Source organism: Urocitellus parryii, chromosome 1, assembly GCF_045843805.1.
Source record: "Urocitellus parryii isolate mUroPar1 chromosome 1, mUroPar1.hap1, whole genome shotgun sequence".
NCBI classification, from domain to species: Eukaryota; Metazoa; Chordata; class Mammalia; order Rodentia; family Sciuridae; genus Urocitellus; species Urocitellus parryii.
Window position 1 is genome coordinate 20,257,405 of NC_135531.1, and position 21,809 is coordinate 20,279,213.

The following is a 21,809-nucleotide window of genomic DNA, read 5'->3' on the forward strand; positions in this document are numbered from 1 at the left end:
CAGAAATTGAGCTTTCCTAACTTGTTATGAAATGGGCTATTTCTCTTATGAAATGGGACACAAAGTTCCCCGCAATTGTCACTGCAACTCCAGTTTCAATTCTTGAGCCTCAGCAACCATGAAGTTGTCCATTCTCCAACTACAGCCTGTGATAATCTAATAAGGGTCTGAATGTGTGTGACTAGAAAATACAGCTGACCCAGTTTTCAGAGCCTTCAGGAAAATAGTGATTGTTTTTTCACCCATAGTGTAATAGTAATATACGCAAGAGGGCAAAGCTGCTTTGTAAAATGCAGGAAGATGGGGCAAAAGGCTGTATTGGGTCTACCACTAATATAAAAAGGAAATGGCTAATGCCTACCGAGTTCTCACTATACTCTAGGCACTGTCTAGGCTTTGTCTGCTTTAGTAATTTAATCCCTGAATACAACGCCAGGAGGTAGGTACTATTTTACCACCAATCTACTGATGAAAAAACATAATCACAGTGAGCTTAAAAATTATCCAAAGTCAAATATTCTCAAGTGGCAGAGCTAGTGTTCAAACCTAGGCAGTTTCCACTCTCATCCAACACTCTTAACACCTTGCATCCTTGTACTTCTCCTATAGAGCAAAGACAAACACCATTAGTGCCTTAGCAAGTTTCTTTCTAGAATGTTCTGAAATATAGCTGCATATATGGGAATCACAGAGACTGTACTTTCCCATATATAGTCACCATAAACAGCACCTTTAGCTGTCATGATGTCAGATCCAAGAACTGTCTCAGGATTTACCAAATCCTTCCTCTGTCATTTAATACTTGGGTGGTTTAGTCTGAAGAACATCATGGTGAATATGTGAAGGCTACTTTCCGACTAGGAGTAGTTTTTTAGTGCAATGTTAGAGAAAGGGGACCAGTGCCTTAAAGGATACAACTGTTTCAATCCATGTTATCAAACTGTCTTCCTATTAGTTTAATGTTCCTATAGTCAATGAGAATTTACTTCCTATTCTCCCTGGAGGAGAGTACTATTGTAGAAAGATTGTTAGGACAAGTCTACATTATCTTTTGCTAATGGGATGTGTAACATTGTGTGATGTTTTCTTCTGGGTTTACTTAATATTTAATAATGTTGACCATATCTTCTGATTGTATTTTCTATAAGCATCCAATTAATCTGAATAGATTGAGTTTATGTATGTGTGTATACATGTTTGGTATAGACCCTTTATTTAGTAAAGATAATTACTGTTTACCTATGTATCAAATATTTAACGATTTTTCTAATTTCTTTATATTTATTATTACTTTAAAATATGCAGATATTTTTCATTTTTGCAAACTAATGTGTGCATTCCTTTTTTTAGTAGGTGATTTCTTCAAGAGTTATAAGTTTAGGGCTGGGGATATAGCTCAGTTGGTAGAGTGCCTACCTCACATGCACAAGGCCCTGGGTTCAATCCTCAGCAAAAGTTATAACTTCAATTTCCTTCTCCTCTCAAGTTTGATAAATCTTTAACTCATTTTTTATTTCTTTGCTTGTTTGTTTGCTTTGTTTTAAAGTACCTAACCTTTAATCATCCTGGAACTCAATTTGGGGTAAAGCATTTTAATCTGATTTTCAAAGTCCATTATGTAACACAGCAGCATCCACAACACATAAGAATTAACGAAAGGCTTTGGTTGAATCTTTCCTGCTTGTTCACGTAAAAGCCAAGTCACACAGAGATAAGTTCTTTATCTTTTAATAAAATTATGAACAGATATTTTGCTTTATTTCTAATCAAATGTGATTTTACTGGAATTGATGTTTATTTATATTCAAGCATTTGTCATTCAATGACAACAAAAAATGTGCTCAATAGCTACTAGAAACTCATTTTGGTCGCCTAGAATTGCTACATATAAAGCTATTAGGAATTTCAGACATCCCTCAAATGTCAATTTCAGGTCAGACTTGCTTTTACAAATTCATATCTATGTTTGTTATGAGAAATGCATTTATTCACATATGATAATATTGTCAAGAGCAGGTAGTATCCTGGTTGGTCCAGATAGCCTGGTTAATTTATAATCTAGGAATAATTGATAGAATGCTGCTCTTCTAGTGATGTACATTGTGCAAACAAGAGACAAATCAGTGTGAATGAAGGAAGCAATTATTCCTTCTAAATAGTAGATGTGCTTGATTCCATCTCCCAAAGTCTAACTCTTGTCAGTGCTGACTCTACTTCCTCTGTGGGGCTGGCTTAGTCCAGCCTCTTTCTTCCTGGGGTGTTCCACTGCCTTCTCTCCTCTTTCCCCCCAAAACCACATTTACTCAGGATGACCAATTTTCACTTGAGTGAGAGGACGGAAAGAAAGCCAGCACAGTGAATGCATTCTAGCAATGTGTCTTAGCTCTAGACAGTGTCTTAGCTCTCCAACCTGCTGAACAAATATCTAACAGAACAAAGGCCAGACAGACATGGAGGCAAAGTCTCCAAAGGTAGTGATTTTTACATGTGTCTCCTTATAGTCAACAAGCTGGTCTTGCCTGGAAGTGCCGTTCTGCCATCAATCCCTCTATTACATGTCTGTTTCTTGATATTCTCCAATACAGAACACACAGTTTCTAAAAGCTCTTCTTTATAGTAGGAATAGTAGAGAGGGTTACATCCCTAATTTCAAAGGCACAGTTTTAAGTCAAAGGTTTTGAAGAGTGAAGTGGTTTAGAGTGACAGAAAGTTCAGATATAGTCTGAATCAGTTTTGTTCCTGTCCATGCCTTGGTCTTTTTGCAGTTGGTGGGTTTGCCAAATGAGTCAATTATCTTCTTGGGAAAGAGGAGATTATGTTGGGGAGCCTTTATTGTGTGTTAATGGTGGTGTTTAACCCTCATCCCAACTTTATGAGGTAGATATTATCATATCTATTTTAAAGATGAATAAATTGATGCTCCGAGGTCAGTTACTCAGCTCAAATTTACCAAACAGTAAATGGATGACCTGAGGGATTCTAAATAAAACCAAGTGCTCTTTCTATTACTCTTTTAATACCTCTCAAACACAAAAACACCCATGTAGACAGGGCCTGAGGTTAGTTTTCAAAGGAGCCTGGTCCCCAGGTCTTCCGCATCTTTAACCCTATGTTGTGCACACCCTTGAGTCACGATCTTGGGTCCTCCAGAGGCACTTGGCACTATAAGTATGGAACACATAATAGGTCTTCTTATTTATGAAGGAGCTATGCCAATTCCCTTTTTAATGGAATGATTTCATTACGCTTATATAAAGTTTGTTAACTAAAATAGCCTGCCTGTCCCTCCACTGCCCACATTTTACTCATTGGAAACCATGTGTAATAGAAGTGGAAAGGACATGAAATAAAAGCCTATTTCAGGGTTCACCTTCTTTTTTTTTTTTTGGTATCGGGGATTGAACTCAGGGGCAGTTGACCACTAAGCCACATCCCCAGGCCTATTTTATTTTATTTGGAGACAGGGTCTCACTGAGTTGCTTAGTGCCTTGCTTTTGCTGAGTCTGACTTTGAACTCTCAATCCTCCTGCTTCCGCCTCTAAGCAGGGTTCGCATACATTTTAAAAAAATATATATATTTTAGTTGTAGATGAACACCATACATTTATTTTATTTTCATGTGGTGCTGAGGGTTGAAGCCAGTGCCTCACGTGTGCGAGGCGAGTGCTCTACCACTGAGCCACAACCCCAGACCCAGGGTTCTCATTCTTAACAATAGCACCTAATCTTCATTGGGCACATGGCAGGTGCCAGGGCTGCACTAACACACAGCCTCACAAATACCATTGAGGCCAGGACTATTATCCACATCTCACAAAGAACCAGAGTCACTGAGAGGGCAGGTGAACTACCAAAACCACACAGCTGGTGCAGAGCAGAGCATGGAAGGCTTAGAGGGGTCAAGCTGCTTGCTCAAGGTCACAGTGAACAGTCAAAGGGAGGGGAGGGGGGATAGTAGGGGATAGGAAAGGCAGCAGAATACAACAGTTACTAATAGGGCATTATGTAAAAATGTGGATGTGTAACCGATGTGATTCTGCAATCTGTATTTGGGGTAAAAATGGGAGTTCATAACCCACTTGAATCTGATGTATGAAATATGATATGTCAAGAGCTTTGTAATGTTTTGAACAACCAATAAAAAAATAATAAAAAACAATAATAATAAAAAAAAAACAAAATGAGCTCTGTCCAGCCCCAGAGCTCAGACTTGTCACACCCTATACTGTACTCACAGTCTTGTGATAGACATCTACTAATTTAAGGAGCCTAAGTTAGTACACAATATTTTGCTACTTTAAAATTTCTCTTTTGCTTTAAGTTAACTAAACCTAGAGCTTAAATTGGGGAAAGATTTTGTTGCTTTTACTTAATGAAGTAACATCTAGCTCTTTTCAACCCATTTGTTGAACAAATAAACAAAAGACATTTTTCTTCAGCTCTCTGTGCCAAGCCTGCGGTAGGGTCAGCCAGCTATCAGCATCAAATCAAGAGGAAATTCTCTGAATGCAAAGGACTGCTGTTTTGGGTAAGCAGTGTGCAGTTTTCTGATTACATTCTAGCCCAGCAATACAAAAAGGCTTCCCTGAAATGTGTTCTCACAGCCCAGTCACAGACTTCTGAGAGTGCTCTTCACTCTGCCTTCCCTACCAATGAGAGGCAGCAGGGTGAGGTCTTAGCAGTTCTGTTTCCCATTGGTAAAGGAGCTCAGTCTCTGAAAAACTGAACTCCATCAGTGGGCAATTATTTGAAACATACTGATAGATGGCCCAAGAGCTCATAAAAAGCTTTATAGCCACAACATCCTCAATGCAAAAGGACAGATCTTCATTATTGATTACTCTGCAAAAATAAATGTGTAGGAAGTGTTAGAGCTGAAACAAACTTTCCCAAATTTGCATCTTGGTGACATTATACAACACATGGGTGTCATGAGCGATCTTTAGATTGCCTACTTTGGGTTCACATTCTTTTAGCATTGTTTTTTATTTTTAAAAATATTTTGTTTAGTTGTCAATGGACTTTATTTTATTTTTTTTTAATATGAGGTGCTGAGAATTGAACCAGTGCCTCATGCATGCTAGGCAAGTGCTCTACCACTGAGCCACAACCCCAGCCCTCTTATAGCCTTCTTGCCGAAGTATTTTAACAAGATTTCCAGAGTCTAGAAAATATCTTAATTAGGATGTTTAAGGTCATCAAAATCAACTGTGCTAGTTGAGTGCTATAAACAAAGATGCATTTTTAAATTTAAAATGTATTTAAGTTTTAAATACTTTTTCTCACCCATGAAAAACTCAAGAAGGTATTCCATCAGGGGTTCAGTGTTTTCCCTGGGGAATCTACATAACAAATACTTCTTTGGAAGATTAAATGTCATCTCACTTTCTAAACAAAATATGCTCCCTGGATCCTCAGGAAGAATACATGTTGGGCTTGTTTTTAAGGCCATACACACACACCAAGTTAAAACTTAAACATCTATTTTAAGAATTCGATACAGATTTCATCCAATAAAGCTACTGGAAATATTAAGATCCAAGAAAACATTTTAAGAGTGAAAGGATGAGACACAGTTGGTAGTGAAATTTAGATCAAATCAGCCCATGTAACTTTTGCTAAGTATCAAAGTTTCAAATAGTAAAATCTTGTTCGTTTTTCCTCCATCCACAACTTTTGTCCTGAGCATACTGGCAGACCAAAGACTTCTAGAGTTATTACTCACAATGCAAAATGCTCCAAAAAGAAAAACAAAAGAAAAGAAAAAGTGGTGCCCCAAAGGAGCTCAGATGCCGAAAAGAAACTTAGTTTGCCACAGTCTATTGTTTGGAGTGAGCCTTATGTCTCAGGCACACACATACATACAGTGGTTAGTGTCTGTCTAACCTGAAAAGTCTCTGGGCCTCCTCACCAGGCTTCTAGTGTGGAGTAGACATACTTCAGAGAGATGCTCTTTAGATGTTTGGCGAATAAAAGATGTTGGGATTCTAGGCCTATCCCTGCCTTTAACTCTCTGTGACCCTGCATAAGTCCTTTGCCTCCTATGCCTCGGGTATTTTTCTTTTTCTTTTAATTTAGAAATGAGGGCTCCAAGGTTTGAAGATCACTATCTTCCAGCTTGTAACTGGTTCCCTGTTTCCACTTTGCCTTTCTGCAGCCTATTCCCAACACAACACCCTGAGGGTCCCTTTTAACACCCAAGTCAGTGTGTTACTCCTCTGCTTCCTCCATTGGCTCTCCAACTCAGATGGCACGGACACTTCATGCATGCAATGTCTGCTCCTGGCCTGCTCCCTATGGGCTCCACCATACCAAGGGCTCCCCTCCCCCTCTGTTCCCACTTTGTCTCCTTGTAGTTCCTCCATTAATTCAGATACAATTCCACTGAATGTTCCTTGAACTGGCTCTTCCTCTGGCCTAGAACTCTCTTTCCAGGTATTCACAGGGTTTACTTTCTTTAACACTTAGTCAACATGTCACATTCTTAATAAGGCCTACCCCGAATTTCCTTCTGCCTTAGGTGGCTCTATTTGGTTCAAAAGTTCTTATCACTTTCCAAAATACAGCATAAGTTTCTAACTTATTATTCATTGTCATTTCTGCCTATTAAAATGTAAGCTCCCTGAAATAAGAGCTTTTTGGGGGGTCAGTTTTGTTCACTGATGTATATTAAGCCCTTAAAATATTTCTTGGCACATGATAGGTGTTTAAGGTATTGTTGAATGAATGAGCAAATAGCATGACTTATTCTCTTGTAGATGACCAGCATCTGCCAGTGCCTGGCCCCCAGCTGCTGTGGAACACACTTCCTGGATGCAGAAATGTTTTCTCTGTGCTCCCCAGTAAGTTCCCATTGTGCTTTGTGAGTATAGTAGCCTATTCTAAGGAACATCCCCTGTGTGACTCCCTTCTCTTTCTCGTTATCTATGTAAATGCATCTTGAATCTACACTTTTTTTTTAATAAACTTAGGTCTCTGGATTCCCAAGGGTAGCTCCTCATGAGACACAGTTTTTGAGTAGAGGGGAAAGCAAGTGAAATGTTCTTGACAGATCATGAACTGAGTCAGAGATGAGGATACTGAGCCTGATTCTGCCAGTAAATTAGGCTAGTCGTTACTTTATGTGAATAACTTAATCTTCATAACAAATCTATAGAGTTCAATATCACTATATCATTGACAAAGAGCTGAAGCCTAGAAAGAATGAGCCATCTGCATTGATGTGTCAAAATGCATTGTCCAACTTAGATCTGCTAGTTTCCACATCTTCAAATCATATCATCTCTTTGGGCTTCTTTCATTTTTTTTTTTAATCTGCAAAGTGGGAGGGATAGAGTGGAACAAATGGTATTTAAAACCCTAATGAGCTTGCCTAGCACGCACGAGGCCTTGGGTTCTCTGCACATGCTGTCTGTGCATGTTAGAGGTGGGGGATAAGGTCCTCTTGAACTTTCACGTTCTCAGCTAAAAGTTCTGAGTTTAAAGGAATCATGTAAACCAAAAGCATTATAGAGTTTAGTTGCTTTAAATGAATTCATCTTGTTTCTTCTAATGAATTCTAAACCCCTTGATAATGCCTAGGAGGAATACCTCATAAATTTGGCCATTACAGTTATTATGGCAAGTATGCAATAAATAATTACTTGACAAAGCAAATAAAAGTTTCTATTTCAGGATTTGGTCCAATTTGGAGAAGTCATAAGTCTGTCTCACGCCAGCCTGATGAACTTGGTAGATCTAAAAAGTTTGATTGGCTGTTTTACAAAACGGGGAAAAAGGCATAATGGTGAGTTTACCTGCAAGAGTTCTGCTGGTCCCTGGTCTTTCCCTTGAGCCCAAACTTCCAAGCATTTTCTGATTAGAAGCTGCTCTGTGGTGGAGGCAACCTCTCAACGCTCCCCCACCTTTCTGTTCCCACATCCTTGAGAGATTTGGGTCCTGGCCAGGCTTGATCTTTTGTCCTTTGGTATTTCCTGTTGCTGGAGGTGGAAAATACCTGCTCCATCCTTGCTCCACCAGAAGTTCCCAGAGGAACCAGTTCTGGTGACTGGTGACCAGGCAGGGTGCAGACACAAGTCCACACATGTGACTCGGAGGGACAACTATGAGAAGAACCTGGGAGTTCTGAGGAAAGCCTGGTGTTCTTGTCCTAAAACTGTGAGGCTGAGGATGTAGCTCAGTGGTAAGCTTAGCATGAGCAAGGTGCAATCCCTAGCACAAAGTAAAACAAAAACAAACAGAATCTATGTGACATGACAGTTTAATTCACAAATAATCCTACAAGCCTTTTATGTGTCTAATTCCCTGTTATTTAAAAAAAAAAACCTTTCTAGAAATAGCAACTTAAATAATCATAACCTGTTGTCTTTCTTTTCTAGAGAAAAAAATTATTGTTATGAAGGAGTAGCGACTGGAAATGAAATATATTAAAAGATTTCCAAGTTCTCTGCTGTGTCTTTGGTTCCTATGTTGCATGCTTGGGTGCAGCAAGGGTGTCCCATCTCCCTCCATTCCCTCTTGTTCCTTCAAAGCCTCTGTTTTGCTCACTTCTATGTCTCCATGAGATGCAATAATTAAGCTTACTCCAATTTCCTGATTTCATCTTGCCCTGGCATCCAGTGGAGACTCTTTTGTGCTCAGATGCTCAGGTTATGAGCTCAAGGATTCTGGGGAATTATCTGTGGTTAGGATGGATCCCCTAAGCTGTTCCCCGAAGAGCAAGGGCTGGCCTAGGTGGCAGTGATCCTGGCTGCTGGAGTTTGATTTCTCTCTGGATCTCTTACATTTCAGTACCCTTGATAAGTTACTCCATGTTTCAGCTTCTAAACTTCTGATAAATTAGGGGTGAGGTTTTGGAAAAAATATCTGTTCCATCTCTTGATTCGGTACGAAGATGGTAGATGATAAAATATGTGAAAGTGCTTCAACCATTGGACATATCATACTAATGAAAGCTGTAGGTGTCTCTTCTGAGTTAAATCTGGGCTCCGTAAGCAGACAGGTAGAATACCTGCATCTGCTTCATTCTATCCTGAAACTGCATTTTTTTTCCCCACTGAACAGATTTCCTTAATTATCTATCTAGCCATCCTGCACAAACCACAAAGTCCACTCATCCTTATCTCTGACAGTGGCAGCAGCAAGGTTCTTTTTTAAAACTCTCAATTGAGGGAAACAAGTTACTATAACCTCTTTGGGATACATGTTAGCCATACTTATGAAAACTACATTTCAGAGCTGGCAATCTCACCTGTAGGAATGTATCTTACAGATATTATTTACCTGGGTGAAATAACTTTTGTACAAGATTATTCATTATGCCACTCTGTATAATAATATTTAATGATTGGAAGCTGTCTAAGTGTCCACTGATTGGGCATTGCTTAAATAAATTATGGCATACCCATATAATGCAGTTGGAGAGAAGATTAGAAACCTTTTTATGGGCTAATAAAGAATAATATACAAGAAATATTGCACAGAGGGAAATAGTAAAGTGAAAAGCAAACGTTGTATACCATGCTATCATTTGTGTACAAAAAGGGCAAGAAAATAATAAACCTACACTTATTTTTAAACTGATAAAATTCCTCTAACAGCACATAAGAAGTAGATTCTGGAGTACTTTTGAGGTTTTGTTTTCTCATGGGTGGTATATTTTCTTTTTATACCCTTTTGTACTTTTTGATCTTGGACTATGGGAATATATTTAATGCATAAGTAAAATATCAGAATATATAATCAAAATAAATGTTCTCAACTTTAAAAAATACCATAATGAATTATATTGATCTTATTCATTTCTGGGAGATGCCTGGATCCCTCTAAAAAGTCACTTCCATGGGGTTGGTATCTCCTCATTTGCTTCAATGACAACGTTACTTGGTTTGAGAGGAAATCCCTGATTGTGCTCAATTTACAGTGAGTGGGTTGCTCGGTGACCAACAACTCTCTTTTTCAGGAGACAAGGAAGTGAATCTGAAAAACCTTTTTTTTTTTTTTTTTTTTTTAAAGAGTGAGAGAGAATGAGAGAGAGGGAGAATTTTAATATTTATTTTTTAGTATTTGGCGGACACAACATCTTTGTCTGTATATGGTGCTGAGGATCGAACCCGGGCCGCACGCATGCCAGGCGAGCGCGCTACCGCTTGAGCCACATCCCCAGCCCCTGAAAAACCTTTAAATGCAGTTGTTATTGGCTTATATTCTGCTTCCACCAAGTAGCCCTTGAAGTTATAACAACTGCATTCCCAACCTGAAATCTCCCATTATACACCATCTGGCAAAGGGGGCATGCTCTTTCTTCATCTCTCATCCTGTGTAAACCATTGCAAAGGCCTGGGGAGTTTGTTTACTGGCTTTCAGCTTTGCTCATAGGACTATTCCATTTGCCTTAAAAAAAGCAAATATAAGAAAATAAAGATAAATAAATAAAAACTACCATGGCTTTGGTCTTAGGAGTCTCTTAACAAACTCACAATTTCCTTCTTGATGCCTTTACCTCCATATTTATCAATAAGGTAAAGACACCAGGAAGAGTCCAGTCGAGCTCATGTATTCCTGGGGTTTTGACTTAACTTGCTTTAATTTTGGAATTTCCGGCAGTGCAATATGTCTAACAGCAGAGGCCATCTTTTCAGGGTAAGAAGGGCAGGAACTGCCCATCTCTACTCTCATTAGGAATAAATGAGCCTCCTCTTACAAGTTCTCTCACTAATAGCCCACTGTCTCCTTTCTGGGAAACAGTTGCAGTGGGTGGCCTTGACTCATTGTTGGAGAACTGGAGAAGTCTCTTTGGGGACAAGAAGAATGGAGTTACCCTCGCTGGAGATAGGAACTCAGTCCTGAAATTCAAAACTTGACTGTGCCTTTCAACTGGTGGCTCCTATTGACTTTCAAATCTCTGATATGATACACAAGGGGAGGTGGGGAGTGCCTTCCCCTATTCCCTGTCCTAATTCATCCAGGCCGTCTCTCCCTTTATCTGAACCTCTCTGGGGCTTTTATCTTTTCTTTTTGGTTTCAAAACATCTTGAGGACATTTTGCTCTCTCTCTCGGTTTAATATACAAAAAAAAGTTATGATATTTTAGATTTTTGGGGACTATATAAATTTAGAAATTACATTTTAAATACACACAGTTGTCTCACTTTGCTGTTGGCATTCTAGTCTGGAACAGCTTACAAATACAAAGCAAAGGCATCTTTATACTATATAACTATACCAGGTGACTTCATATACTTCTCTGGATGAAGCCATCATCTCTGATGAGCCATTTCTTGAATAGGCACGGGAATGTAAATACTCTTGACCAGAGGAATAAGCTCTGGACAATTTTGATAGCACTGAAGCTTAACATGAAACTCATAATTACTTTTTATAACAACATGTATTATTTTATTTTTCAGTTGCAAAATCACCGTATATACACAGCTGAATTTTAAAATACAGAAGAGTGTGATACAAATATAAGAATCAATGACAGTCTCATCATCTAAATAGTAAAGTTTCTCATTAGTACCCAAAGTGCTTTTTTTTCCAGGGATCCCAAAACTCGTAATTCTTATCCTTGATGAGTATAATGGCTAAACTGGGTGCTCCAGAGTTCTCTGTGTCTTTTTTTCCGTATCTCATGGTATCGATACAACTCACCCAGCTGCCAGACCAAATACCTGACCATTGTCATACTCCAGTGTTCCATAAACACTGAGAACTCTAACACCTGGAATGTACCAGTCGGAACAGATGGCGCTTAACTCTGGTTGCCTCCTCCCCATGGTGTCCACTCTTCACAATCTCATTCACAGGAGAAAAGGAAGAAAAGGGACATGGTGAGCCGCTTGATGGGCCTCCAGTGGCATGAACAAATAATGAATTGGAGTATATTGGGATATTTATCGTAACCGTCTTCTTGGCAGCTCCCCATTTTCCTGAGACAGGCATCTACAATCCGATCCTGTGCTCCCTCTGTGGGGCAGTCTGTGTTGTGATAACAGCTCCCTGGGGATTACTTGCTGGCTCTACTCAAGAGGCTGAGGAAGGTAGGGGACAAGTGGTGACTGTATCACTCTGAGGCTTTTATTTTTGCCTCCTAAAGCCCTTTACAACTATTAAGTCTCTTCCTACAACTCTCTTGGCTTTCTTCTCTGGCCAGGGAAATACAAGCTTTTCTTCTAAACTTGAACCAGGTAAATAAATATCTTCTCCCATTCCTGCCCCTATTCTCTTCAAATCCCTGAGACTTGCAGTTCTCTGGAGGGCCAGTTGCACTGACTCAGTGCACTTTGTATGGAGCACCTGCATTTGCATAGCAAAGACGAAGCAAAAGGCAAGGGGTTCACATTGTCTCTGTGCAGGTCACCTGTCAAGCATTTAAGAAAATCACTGAAGGCTAAATGGCTTGAACATGGCAGAAGTGGGGTATACATTCTAGCAGAGTTTTTAAATTATTCTATTTTATGCTGGACGAAGACAGAGGTTCAGCTCCAAAACTGAATCTGTGGGTTGTCTGATTCCAGAGCCCAGAATTCTGATCTCAATATACAGCCTCACTATACCCGTGCAGTAGCAGACAGTTCTCTGGAATGCATTCTGAGAAGGTGGGAGAGAGGGCTGGGTTCAGTGCACCAGGGCCAGCCCTGACAATTTTTCTCTATTTCTGCTTCATGAAGGAGAAGATGAAGCAGAGAGAAATCACACACTCTAGTCTATGCTCCCTATCTCTGTGTTGCTTCTCCAGAGCAAGGACAGCAAACCCACAGCTTCCTTTCTTCCCAGTCCTCTGTTCCAGGAGCTTCTGATGAGTGGCAGCACAGCCAAGGTCTGCTAATGCCCGTGCAGGGCCTGCCTCAGGGCCACCATCCCCGCCCCCTCCCGCCAGCTTCCTGAAATGATGCCCTTCCTTCTCATTTCCCAGAAGTGTTGACGAAACCATTAATCTGAACCCACAACCTGCCCACCGTTCTTTGGATTCCTGTGATTCAACCTGTGTGAGACGCCCCTCTGTCAGGGGCTTCAGGAGCAGAATCAGTGTCAGCATGGGTACCAAAATGTGCCTGCTCCACTTGCTCAGGCAGGTGGCCAGTGTGGTCCCATTACCAGTTGGTTCAGCCCAGCTGCTGACAGTCACTGCCCTGTTTACTTGGATGGGCTGAACTAACTTGCTTAAGGCACAGAATATGCTGTGGCATTTCTGAAAGATGACTGCTCTCGGGCATGAAGGAGATGATGCAGTAGGATAAACTGAGTCACTGACCATACGTCACTTAACTCCAAAGATAGTACTGCCCTCGTTCAGTCCTGAGAGTGGTGGGGACACCATGGTGCAGTGAGCCCTCCTCCAAACTCAACAGATCCCTAACAGAACTCTTTATCTGCATGCACCCTGGCCCTCTCTCCTTCATAGGTGGCATCGTCAACCACTTGGTCACCCAAGGCAGAAATCAGGACATCAGCCTGTACTCTACCCTCTCTCATTCAATCACCAAGTCTCACGTGTGACACTTCTGATAATCTTCCAATTCAACATCTCCTCCTTATCTTTCCTGTAGAGGATTCACTGCAGACATTTAGCTAACTGCTGTAATAAAACTAGGGTACTCCCTTCGAGCAGGGACCAGCACCCAGAACAGTGTGGTGGGTAAGAATGAGAAACTTGTGCTCTAACAGATTTGAATGGACTCTAGGATAAATCTCTGAGATTTAGCTTTCTCATCTGTGAAATGAGAGTAATAAAAATGCCTCCCCACCTGGGTTTTTGGAAGGTCTAAATAAAGTTAAAACACAACAGAGTTTGACACATCAGAGAGTGTTAGCTATTATTTGTAGCAGTCAATATTATAGCTGTAATGACATATGAGGAAACCAAGGCTCAGAGAGGTCAAATGCCTTCTTTAGGACCACATGGCTATTAAAAAATAGAACTAGTATATGAATCCAAGTCTATCCTTCCTCAAAAGCCACACTTTTTTTTTTTAAAAAACTTGGCACATCTGGAGTTCCTAATGCAGGTGTTCACGAGAAAATAGAACCTCAAAAGTACTAACACAAGAAGACACCATATATTCTGTAGAACAGTATGCATAACATTAGCTCATTTAAAAAGTTCAGAGTTAATTATAAACTTCTCTATTTACCACCTCTGATCCTTGTAAATTCCCTTCTCATCTTATTTTTCACCCTTCGCTCCTACTAAACTAACAGAGAGTTGGGAATCTCCATTGCATAGCACAGGGTCAGATACGAAACATGAAATATTTGTTAAACTGGTGAATAGCATTGAATTTATAAAAATAAATAATTTAACATTTATTTAGCACAGAATAGATAACAGTAGATGATATAAATGAGCTGAAAATACATTCAAACGATACAAAACCTTATTCAGAGGAAATTCTCCATTTACCCATTCCTAAGACACTCAGCTCCTGTCCTACAAGGCATATACAGTAACCAGTCTCTTGAGTGAGATATTATATAGAATTGTACTGAATTTAAGTGCAATTTAAATTTCCTACCAAAGAAAAATTAGAGAGTTGGGGAAAATGTTTTATAAAAATTTAGTCTGTATGTTTTCTTTTCTGAGAAGTCATCAGTTTCTCTTAAACCCCTATAAAGGGCAAGCCACATGTGAACTTTTTTGTTGTGTAAAAGGCAAAACCAATAATGGAAAGAGATGCTAGTTACTGTGTCTGTGAATGCCGTCAGGTAAAGCCACCATCCGATTCTATGCAATTCTACTTACAGATTCCCACCCTTTGATCTCACGACCCATTTCTTCATATTTCTTTGACATGAGATTTTATTTTCATTGTGCCATCATTCCCTGGACATGGAAAAGAGTCATCATTCTGTGACTTAAACATGACAAAGGACCAAAAGACTTTCCTTTCTTTCACCAAGATGTTTGAGGTCAACTCTAAACCGTAACACAACTTACCATGGTTTGAAACCAGAATGTGCTTTCTAGAGAAAGAAAAACAGTGACCACTTTTCTCAGTATTTTTTTTTGGGGGGGGGCAAGGAGGTGTCAGACAGATGTCTGCAACATTATTTAATGCTTTCCCAACAAATTCTCTTAAAGGAAGTTGGCCTTACCTCTATAAGGTTTCTAATCTGCTCTTTTTTTGTGAGCCATAGTCATAGCAAGGCACACTCAGACTTTGTCACTGAATGCAATGTCATTGTGCAATGACATCAAATTACACAAGCAGTACTATTCTTATAAGGAAGTGATATCAAAATAACTACGGTTCTCTGTTTTATTCTGAATATACAGATTCACATGCCTCTCCACGTCCTCCCTCACATTTTTCTAGTTTCCTTTTCTATACATTAAGTGTGCATACATTTTGTTTGAAAAAGATAAAACAGAGTGAATAAAAAATTCACCCCAACACATAAGTTTTACTAGTACTTTTTATTAAAAATTATGAAAATTTAAGAATTTGAAAATGAAGTTATAGCTTTATTTCTTCTCGTACTGTATTTTGGGAAAGTAACTACTTCCTTCTTCCTTGCTAGCATCTCTCCTGCTTTTCTTTCCTATGCTGTAGCTAATAAACTAAAGAGTTGGTGTTCAGACACCTTTTTTCCCTACTATGTTGCCGAGGGCTGATGAAGACATCGAAGCCAGTGACCAGCTAAATGGAGTCTTTGTTACCACTGGACCCTGATGGAAGATGCACCAACAGATAACGGAAGGGCTCTTCCTTCTTTCCTAAATCTGTTTGCGACTAAGTTGTCTGTTTGCTATTCCAAGTCCTTGGTGTAGACTCGGTGGTCTCTCTGACTGTCAATGAGCTCTTTTTATGTGTTTCTTTGTTAGTGCCTTCTTCTTGTTGCTTCTAACTCCTCAGTTTCCATTAGTGAAGCCAACCATGAGGGCGCCCAGCCAACGGGTCTACCCCTGCTCAAGCCAACTTGTACTGCCGTTCTCACAAATCGGAGGGAAGGCCTCACTGGCCTAGGAGGTGATCCCAGACCTCCTAGAGAAACTGGACTCAAGTCCTGGCATTTTCTTCCTTTACTAGGGGTGTTATTCATCTGTATTTAGGAACTTCCTGTTCCATCAATTTGCCTTCCATGTTCAGGTTTTATTACTTTCTCTTCCTCTGTTCTTTAATGAAAGTATTTCTGTCTTAGAGACTGAATCTTCTGCTGTTTATGTACTTATTTAGTCTATTTATATTTTGCATGGCTGTGATTGAACCCAGGACCTTGAGCATTCTGCCACGTTCTAGGTAAGAGATCTCCTGGAACTACCTCCCTGGCCTTCTTGTGTTTGGAACACCATTTTGAATAAGCGTTTCTGCATATTTTCCAAACATACTCTGGTACTTCTGAGCTCTATTATTACACATATAGGATTGAAAAATAAATGAAAGTTTATTAAATGAATGAAGGATATGGCTTAATTGTAGAAGAATCGTAAGCTTTCTGCTGAGTTGAACTGGGTAAATCAAATACTAAAATGACACTGCTAGGTGAGTGCGTCTAGCAATGCTTGCTAATTGGCTTCCACCCACACCCGTGGCAGCATCGTCTTTATAGCATCTTTCACAAGATGTCAGCTAGTCAGTTGATCAGACAGGCAAGCAGGGAAAGGCCTCTGGCACTAGACTGAGTTCGACTTCCTTCTCTTATCATTTATTAGCCCTTGACTTTGGGTGAGCTATTTGAACTCTCCATGACTGGTTTCATCAGTAACATGAGGAAGATTGTGAGACTCATACCTACCCGTTCACTTCATGGATTCGTTTGAGGATCAAGTGAACTAACATATGCAAAACACCCAAAAAGGAGCTAGAATAGTAGGAAATAAATGTTTGCAATGAGTACTCTGCAGCTATTGCCTGGCTTGACAATGACTGTAACTCAGAGTGAAAATTGAGGGGGGCTGCTGCATTTTGCACTGGCTTCCAGGACAAGGACACAATCCTCAAAGGTCTCTTCCAGGAATACATTCAAATTTGGGAGCCTACTAAAGAAACCCATTACTTCTCTGGGTGAATCAGGACATGTTCTCTTTGAACATCATTACAATTAATTGAGCACTTATTAATCAACATTTACTGAAAGAAACCAAAGATATTGAAATGGGATGTAGCTAAAGTCTTGTGACAAACTATACTTTCCTGTTGTATTTCTGTTTGTCTACAATTTATAAATCCATTTCTTTTTCTTATATAAATTCCATATCTTAGACAAAGCTATAACGTCTAAATGCTACAGCATTTTCTTAATTTTTTATTGTCATCGTCTTTTAATAGTTGATGGCAAACTTTGCAAGCTTCAAGGTGGAGATTAAAACTATACATGAACACCCTTTTGTGGTGGTGAACTGGTAGAATTTTATGTTAGAGCAGTTTTTACAACCTGGTGTTGGCTTAAGTTTGCCAACCTAAGGATTACTATATTAGTTTGGTTAAAAAGTTCGAATAAGTATTTTTTCAGCTATGTTTTAAGGTAAGTCAATGTCACCTATAAATAATAACTGAAAATTTCAGATACAAATCAACCAAACCAAACAACATTTTATTAGTACTGATTGCTGTCAACCAGGCTAAATTAGTAGGAAACGGCAATGTTTCAAAAACGATGTAGCTGGTTATGGCAGGCTGTCTGAGGCAATGGATGAAAGAGGTCTGTGTTAACATTTTCTCCAATTTGCCTTTCCCAGTTGCTGGGTGAGAGAGTGCAAATATGTAAAATATTGGGCCTCTATGTTTAAGTGTTGATACTCAGCTCCAAGTCAACACCAGCTAGAATATAATTACCATCAGAGACCTGTATCTCATTTTGGGAGTACTAATTGTATAAATTAATTTTAAGCAAAGGTGACATTGTATAATGATTACATTTTGACCACATCTAATGTGCTTACTTGCTTTGTTATTATTTAACTGCTCATGTCTAATGATTAAATTGTCCCTCCTTAACTTCTACATGAAATGGGAAGACCGTTGGAGTTTTTTTCTCCTCTCCACACAATCAGCTGATTTGCATAATTCTAAAGGATGCTTCTCTCAGTTTCCCAGTGTTTACCATGTATTGCTTCAAAGATGCCAACAAACTAATTTGTGTGGAAAAAAAAATCTTCAAGTTCAGAGGAAAGCTGGGCTATTCTTTTGAATAGCTACAATCAATCCATCTGATAATGTTCCCAAGCAGCCAGATGCCCCAGAGAAACAAGATACAGGTTTTTGTTTGTTTTGTTTTATCAAATGACTTACCCACAATGACAGCAGTGACTGTGAGCAGCACAAAAGCATTCCGAAACAGGTAACTTTTGACATCCTCCTTTGTGATGTTCTGCACTTTCTTCTTGGCCAAAAGTGTGCGCTTGCGGACTCCTTGCTGGAATCTCGCCATCCTGCCCCCAATCCTGGGCTCTTCTCCGTTGCTTTTCGTCATATTTTACTTTTCTAGGAGAGTCTCTTCTTCCTATTTCAGGGTCTCCAAATTGCCTCCAGAAAGCCAAACCTCTTTGGTCTTAGAGAACACAACTACAATGGGAAAGAAAGAGACAAGCATTATAGCCTCCAGGGGGGAGATATCAGTGCTGCCCACATGGTAGGTTGCAGGCAAACTGCATAATCTCAGTGGAAGTCAAAGCCTGGAAAGCTACAACCCAGGCTTCCTTTCCAAATGTGTGTATTTTACTGGACCAAACCGTACCTGAAGAATGGGCATAAATTCAGAATATAGGGGCAGAAACTTGTGTTTTATTTTTTCAGTTTGTTCTTCTCCTTCAGTGAGGCAAAAAATTATTCTTCAGAACCTAGCCAAGTGCCTCACAATATATACACTTGATACATGTCCAGTTGAACTGAACGCACACAAAATGCCCAATAATTACTTAGTGATATTCATGTTGTATACACAGTTGAAGAAAGTTGAGGTTGCCGTTCTAAGTAGTAAAATAACAGGCTATCTTCTTCATTAAAGATAAAAACACCTAGTAAATATGCTCACAGGAAGGATGCCAGTGCCCAGAAGATATGACAAATACGTTTCACTAGTTTACAGGATAAAGTTTAGACTTTTTTCTCCATGAAATAAACAAAGTCCTCCAGTCACTTCTATAAAATTTCTAAAATCATAATCCATGTTCATTTTATTACAAGCAGAAGTACAAAGTCACATTTGTCTTTGGGGCAAACACATTGGAGTCTTCTGAGGAAACTATCACTGACTTCTAAGTGTTTTAAAATTTAGGATTTCTGGAACAGATGGGGAGATGAATCCAATTTTCATTCCAAACATTACAGTGTGTGGTTTCTGGTTTCTTTAAAGCGCTCTTAGGTTATTCAAACACAATTAAGCAAACCTTCTTCCTTCTGGAAATCAGCTGTTCTGAAAAACCAAGGGTTTCCTCCTGCTGCTTTACGAGCTGCATTCTAAGTCATGCCTTCCCCAGGATCAATCTGAGTTGAAAACCGGGGTGCAGGGGGACCTGCGTGTCTGGTAGCCCAGGCAGCCAGCGAGTGTGTCTGTGGGGGAGGTGACTGGAAGCCAGGGGCAAATCCAAGGGTGGGGGGAAAAAAAAAGACTTAACAATTTGACTTTTAAATAAAATTGCAGGTTGGGGTCATTGATAATAAGACCTACAGCTTGTTTAAGACTTCACACCAGATTAAAAGCTTAGGGAGAAGTGAAGAAACAGAGAGGGGAGAGGGGAGGGTCCAGGTCTTTTTTTCTTTTTTTTTTTGAACCAACAGCTCTGATTTCCTTTACCAGTCTGTCACTTTTAAGCAGACCAGCTCCATAATCTTGGCTCTTTTTTAGATCTCTGATCACCATCTATCCCCAATCGACCCCGAATGACTCCACTCCAAATTAAGAGAAGGATCCGCCATACACAGACACCCCACGCTCACACCACTTTCAGTCACTAACGTGGACTTTTATCTACCAAAATGGCTAGCTTTTCCTCTCGGCACTCCTCCGCTGGGGAACAGAACACATCGGCGGAGAAGTGGATGGAGAAATGGAACCCAGTAGGCCTACAGGACGTCGCACTCACCTTCTCGGCTCCTGTCAGCGGTGGAAGGCACCCCAGGCGATGACAAGGTGAATTCCCCAGCAGGTACAGCGGAGTGACCGAGCGCAGGGCGCGCGCGAGCCGGCCAGCCCTGACCCACTGCATGTGCTCCGAAACTGCAACTTACTATCAGGCAACTTAAGAAAAGGGGAGGAGCCAGCGCGCGGGAAAGGGGAGTGGGGAAATGAAAACGGCACGGGGACCAAGGGGGAGCCCCGAGGTTTCTGGAATATTGATTAATTTTGGCACACCAGAAGCATGCTTGCTGGCTTTGTTTTGCTCCTTAGCCCACTTTCACGCTTTGTCAGTTCCCTTGCATTAGAAATGCAAAATCAGGACCAGGAAGAATTGAAAAAATAAATCGCGCCTACTCTCGGGAAAACTGGAGTCTTGATTAGTACATTTCAAAGACTTTTTCTAAGGCTAAATTTAATTATCTCACATTATTGCAGGATTCCTACTCTTATGGGAGTCGGAGAGTGTGCTCTTTTGCCTGGTAGTACAACTGTTAGGAAGAAGTGCCTCCTTTTAGAATTAGGTTTATAATGGACGTTTCTTGGGGAGATCTTAAACGCAATCAAATATAGAGAAAAATGCCTACTACAATTCTCTAAACTTGCCTAAAGTTACCGACAACACAAGAGGAGACATGCCTCTATTTTAGCAGTTTAAACTCCATTATAACAAATCTAATTGAACTCAGGCTGCCTGCAATGCAAAGATTGAAAAGGTAAGGAACACAAAGGGACTAGGATGTTTGCCAAACTCTAAAGTAAAAAGCATTTTAAGACCAAGAATGCAAATGCACACTTGAAGTCTCGTGATTTCAAAAGATAAGCTGCTATTCAGATGCCTCAATTTTAAAGGATGCTAAACACCCCCACCCACCCACCCACCCACCCCACACACCATTTTTAGGAGTTAAAAATTGTCATTGCCTTCAGAATATAACCGGCACTTCTAGTCCATTTTTTTTTCTTAAAAGAAAAGTAAATTTTGAAAATAGGATAATCAAAAAACAAAAAAAAAAAATTTTTTTTTTGAGATTGATTCATTCCCCAAACTTAAAACTTATTTGGGAGGAAGAAAATAGTTCATTAGAAACCAAAACTCATACCAAAAATCACAGCCAGAGCTTTGTGTTCTTGCTCACTAAATTCTCCATGCAAAATCTCAATTCTTGTGTCTGTTATCCAACACGAAAATACGTGTTTTTGTTCCTCATTAGCAAATCAAGGGAGTTGTAATGAAACGTCTCCTGCCAGCTTCAACTGTTCATGTATGCGGTTTTGAACAGCTACTGGTTGGAAAGGAATGGTGAATCACGTAAATGACTTAAATTGACAAATTAGCAGCAATTATAACAATTTTCTAATTTGGCATCATTTTAAGAGTTTATTGAAAATGCATTCTCTTGACAGTCTCAGCTCTCATGATCTTTCATTTTTCCTCCTGGATCATTTAGCATCTGCACTCTATTGTTCAACACTTAATAATACAATGTCTTGCCTTGAGTCCTTTTTTTTTTTTTTTTTTTTGAGGGAGAACATTTTAATTAAGGTTCTCAGAGAAACCATGGTTTTCCTCACGTGTATACTAAATGTAGTTTATTTTATTTTATTTTTTATTTATTTTTTTATTGTTGGTTGTTCAAAACATTACATAGTTCTTGATATATCATATTTCACACTTTGATTCAAGTGGGTTATGAACTCCCCTGAGTCCTTCTTAAAACTGTGTTAAGTTTTGGCTTCTCAACAAAATT

General features: G+C 39.7%; 1 protein-coding gene across 1 annotated transcript in view; it reads right to left on the reverse strand.

Moving 5' to 3' along the window:
- Positions 1–20,123, reverse strand: part of Slc1a3 (solute carrier family 1 member 3) — a 75,965-nt gene extending 55,842 nt beyond the window's left edge. Inside the window, exons 1-2 of the mRNA XM_026401789.2 lie at positions 20,027–20,123; positions 18,234–18,506 (exon numbers count right to left, since the gene is read on the reverse strand). Coding sequence (XP_026257574.2) covers positions 18,234–18,414 — 181 coding nt within the window. The 5' untranslated portion in view covers positions 18,415–18,506; positions 20,027–20,123. The remainder of the gene's footprint in view (positions 1–18,233; positions 18,507–20,026) is intronic.
- Between the last annotated feature and the right edge of the window lie 1,686 nt (positions 20,124–21,809).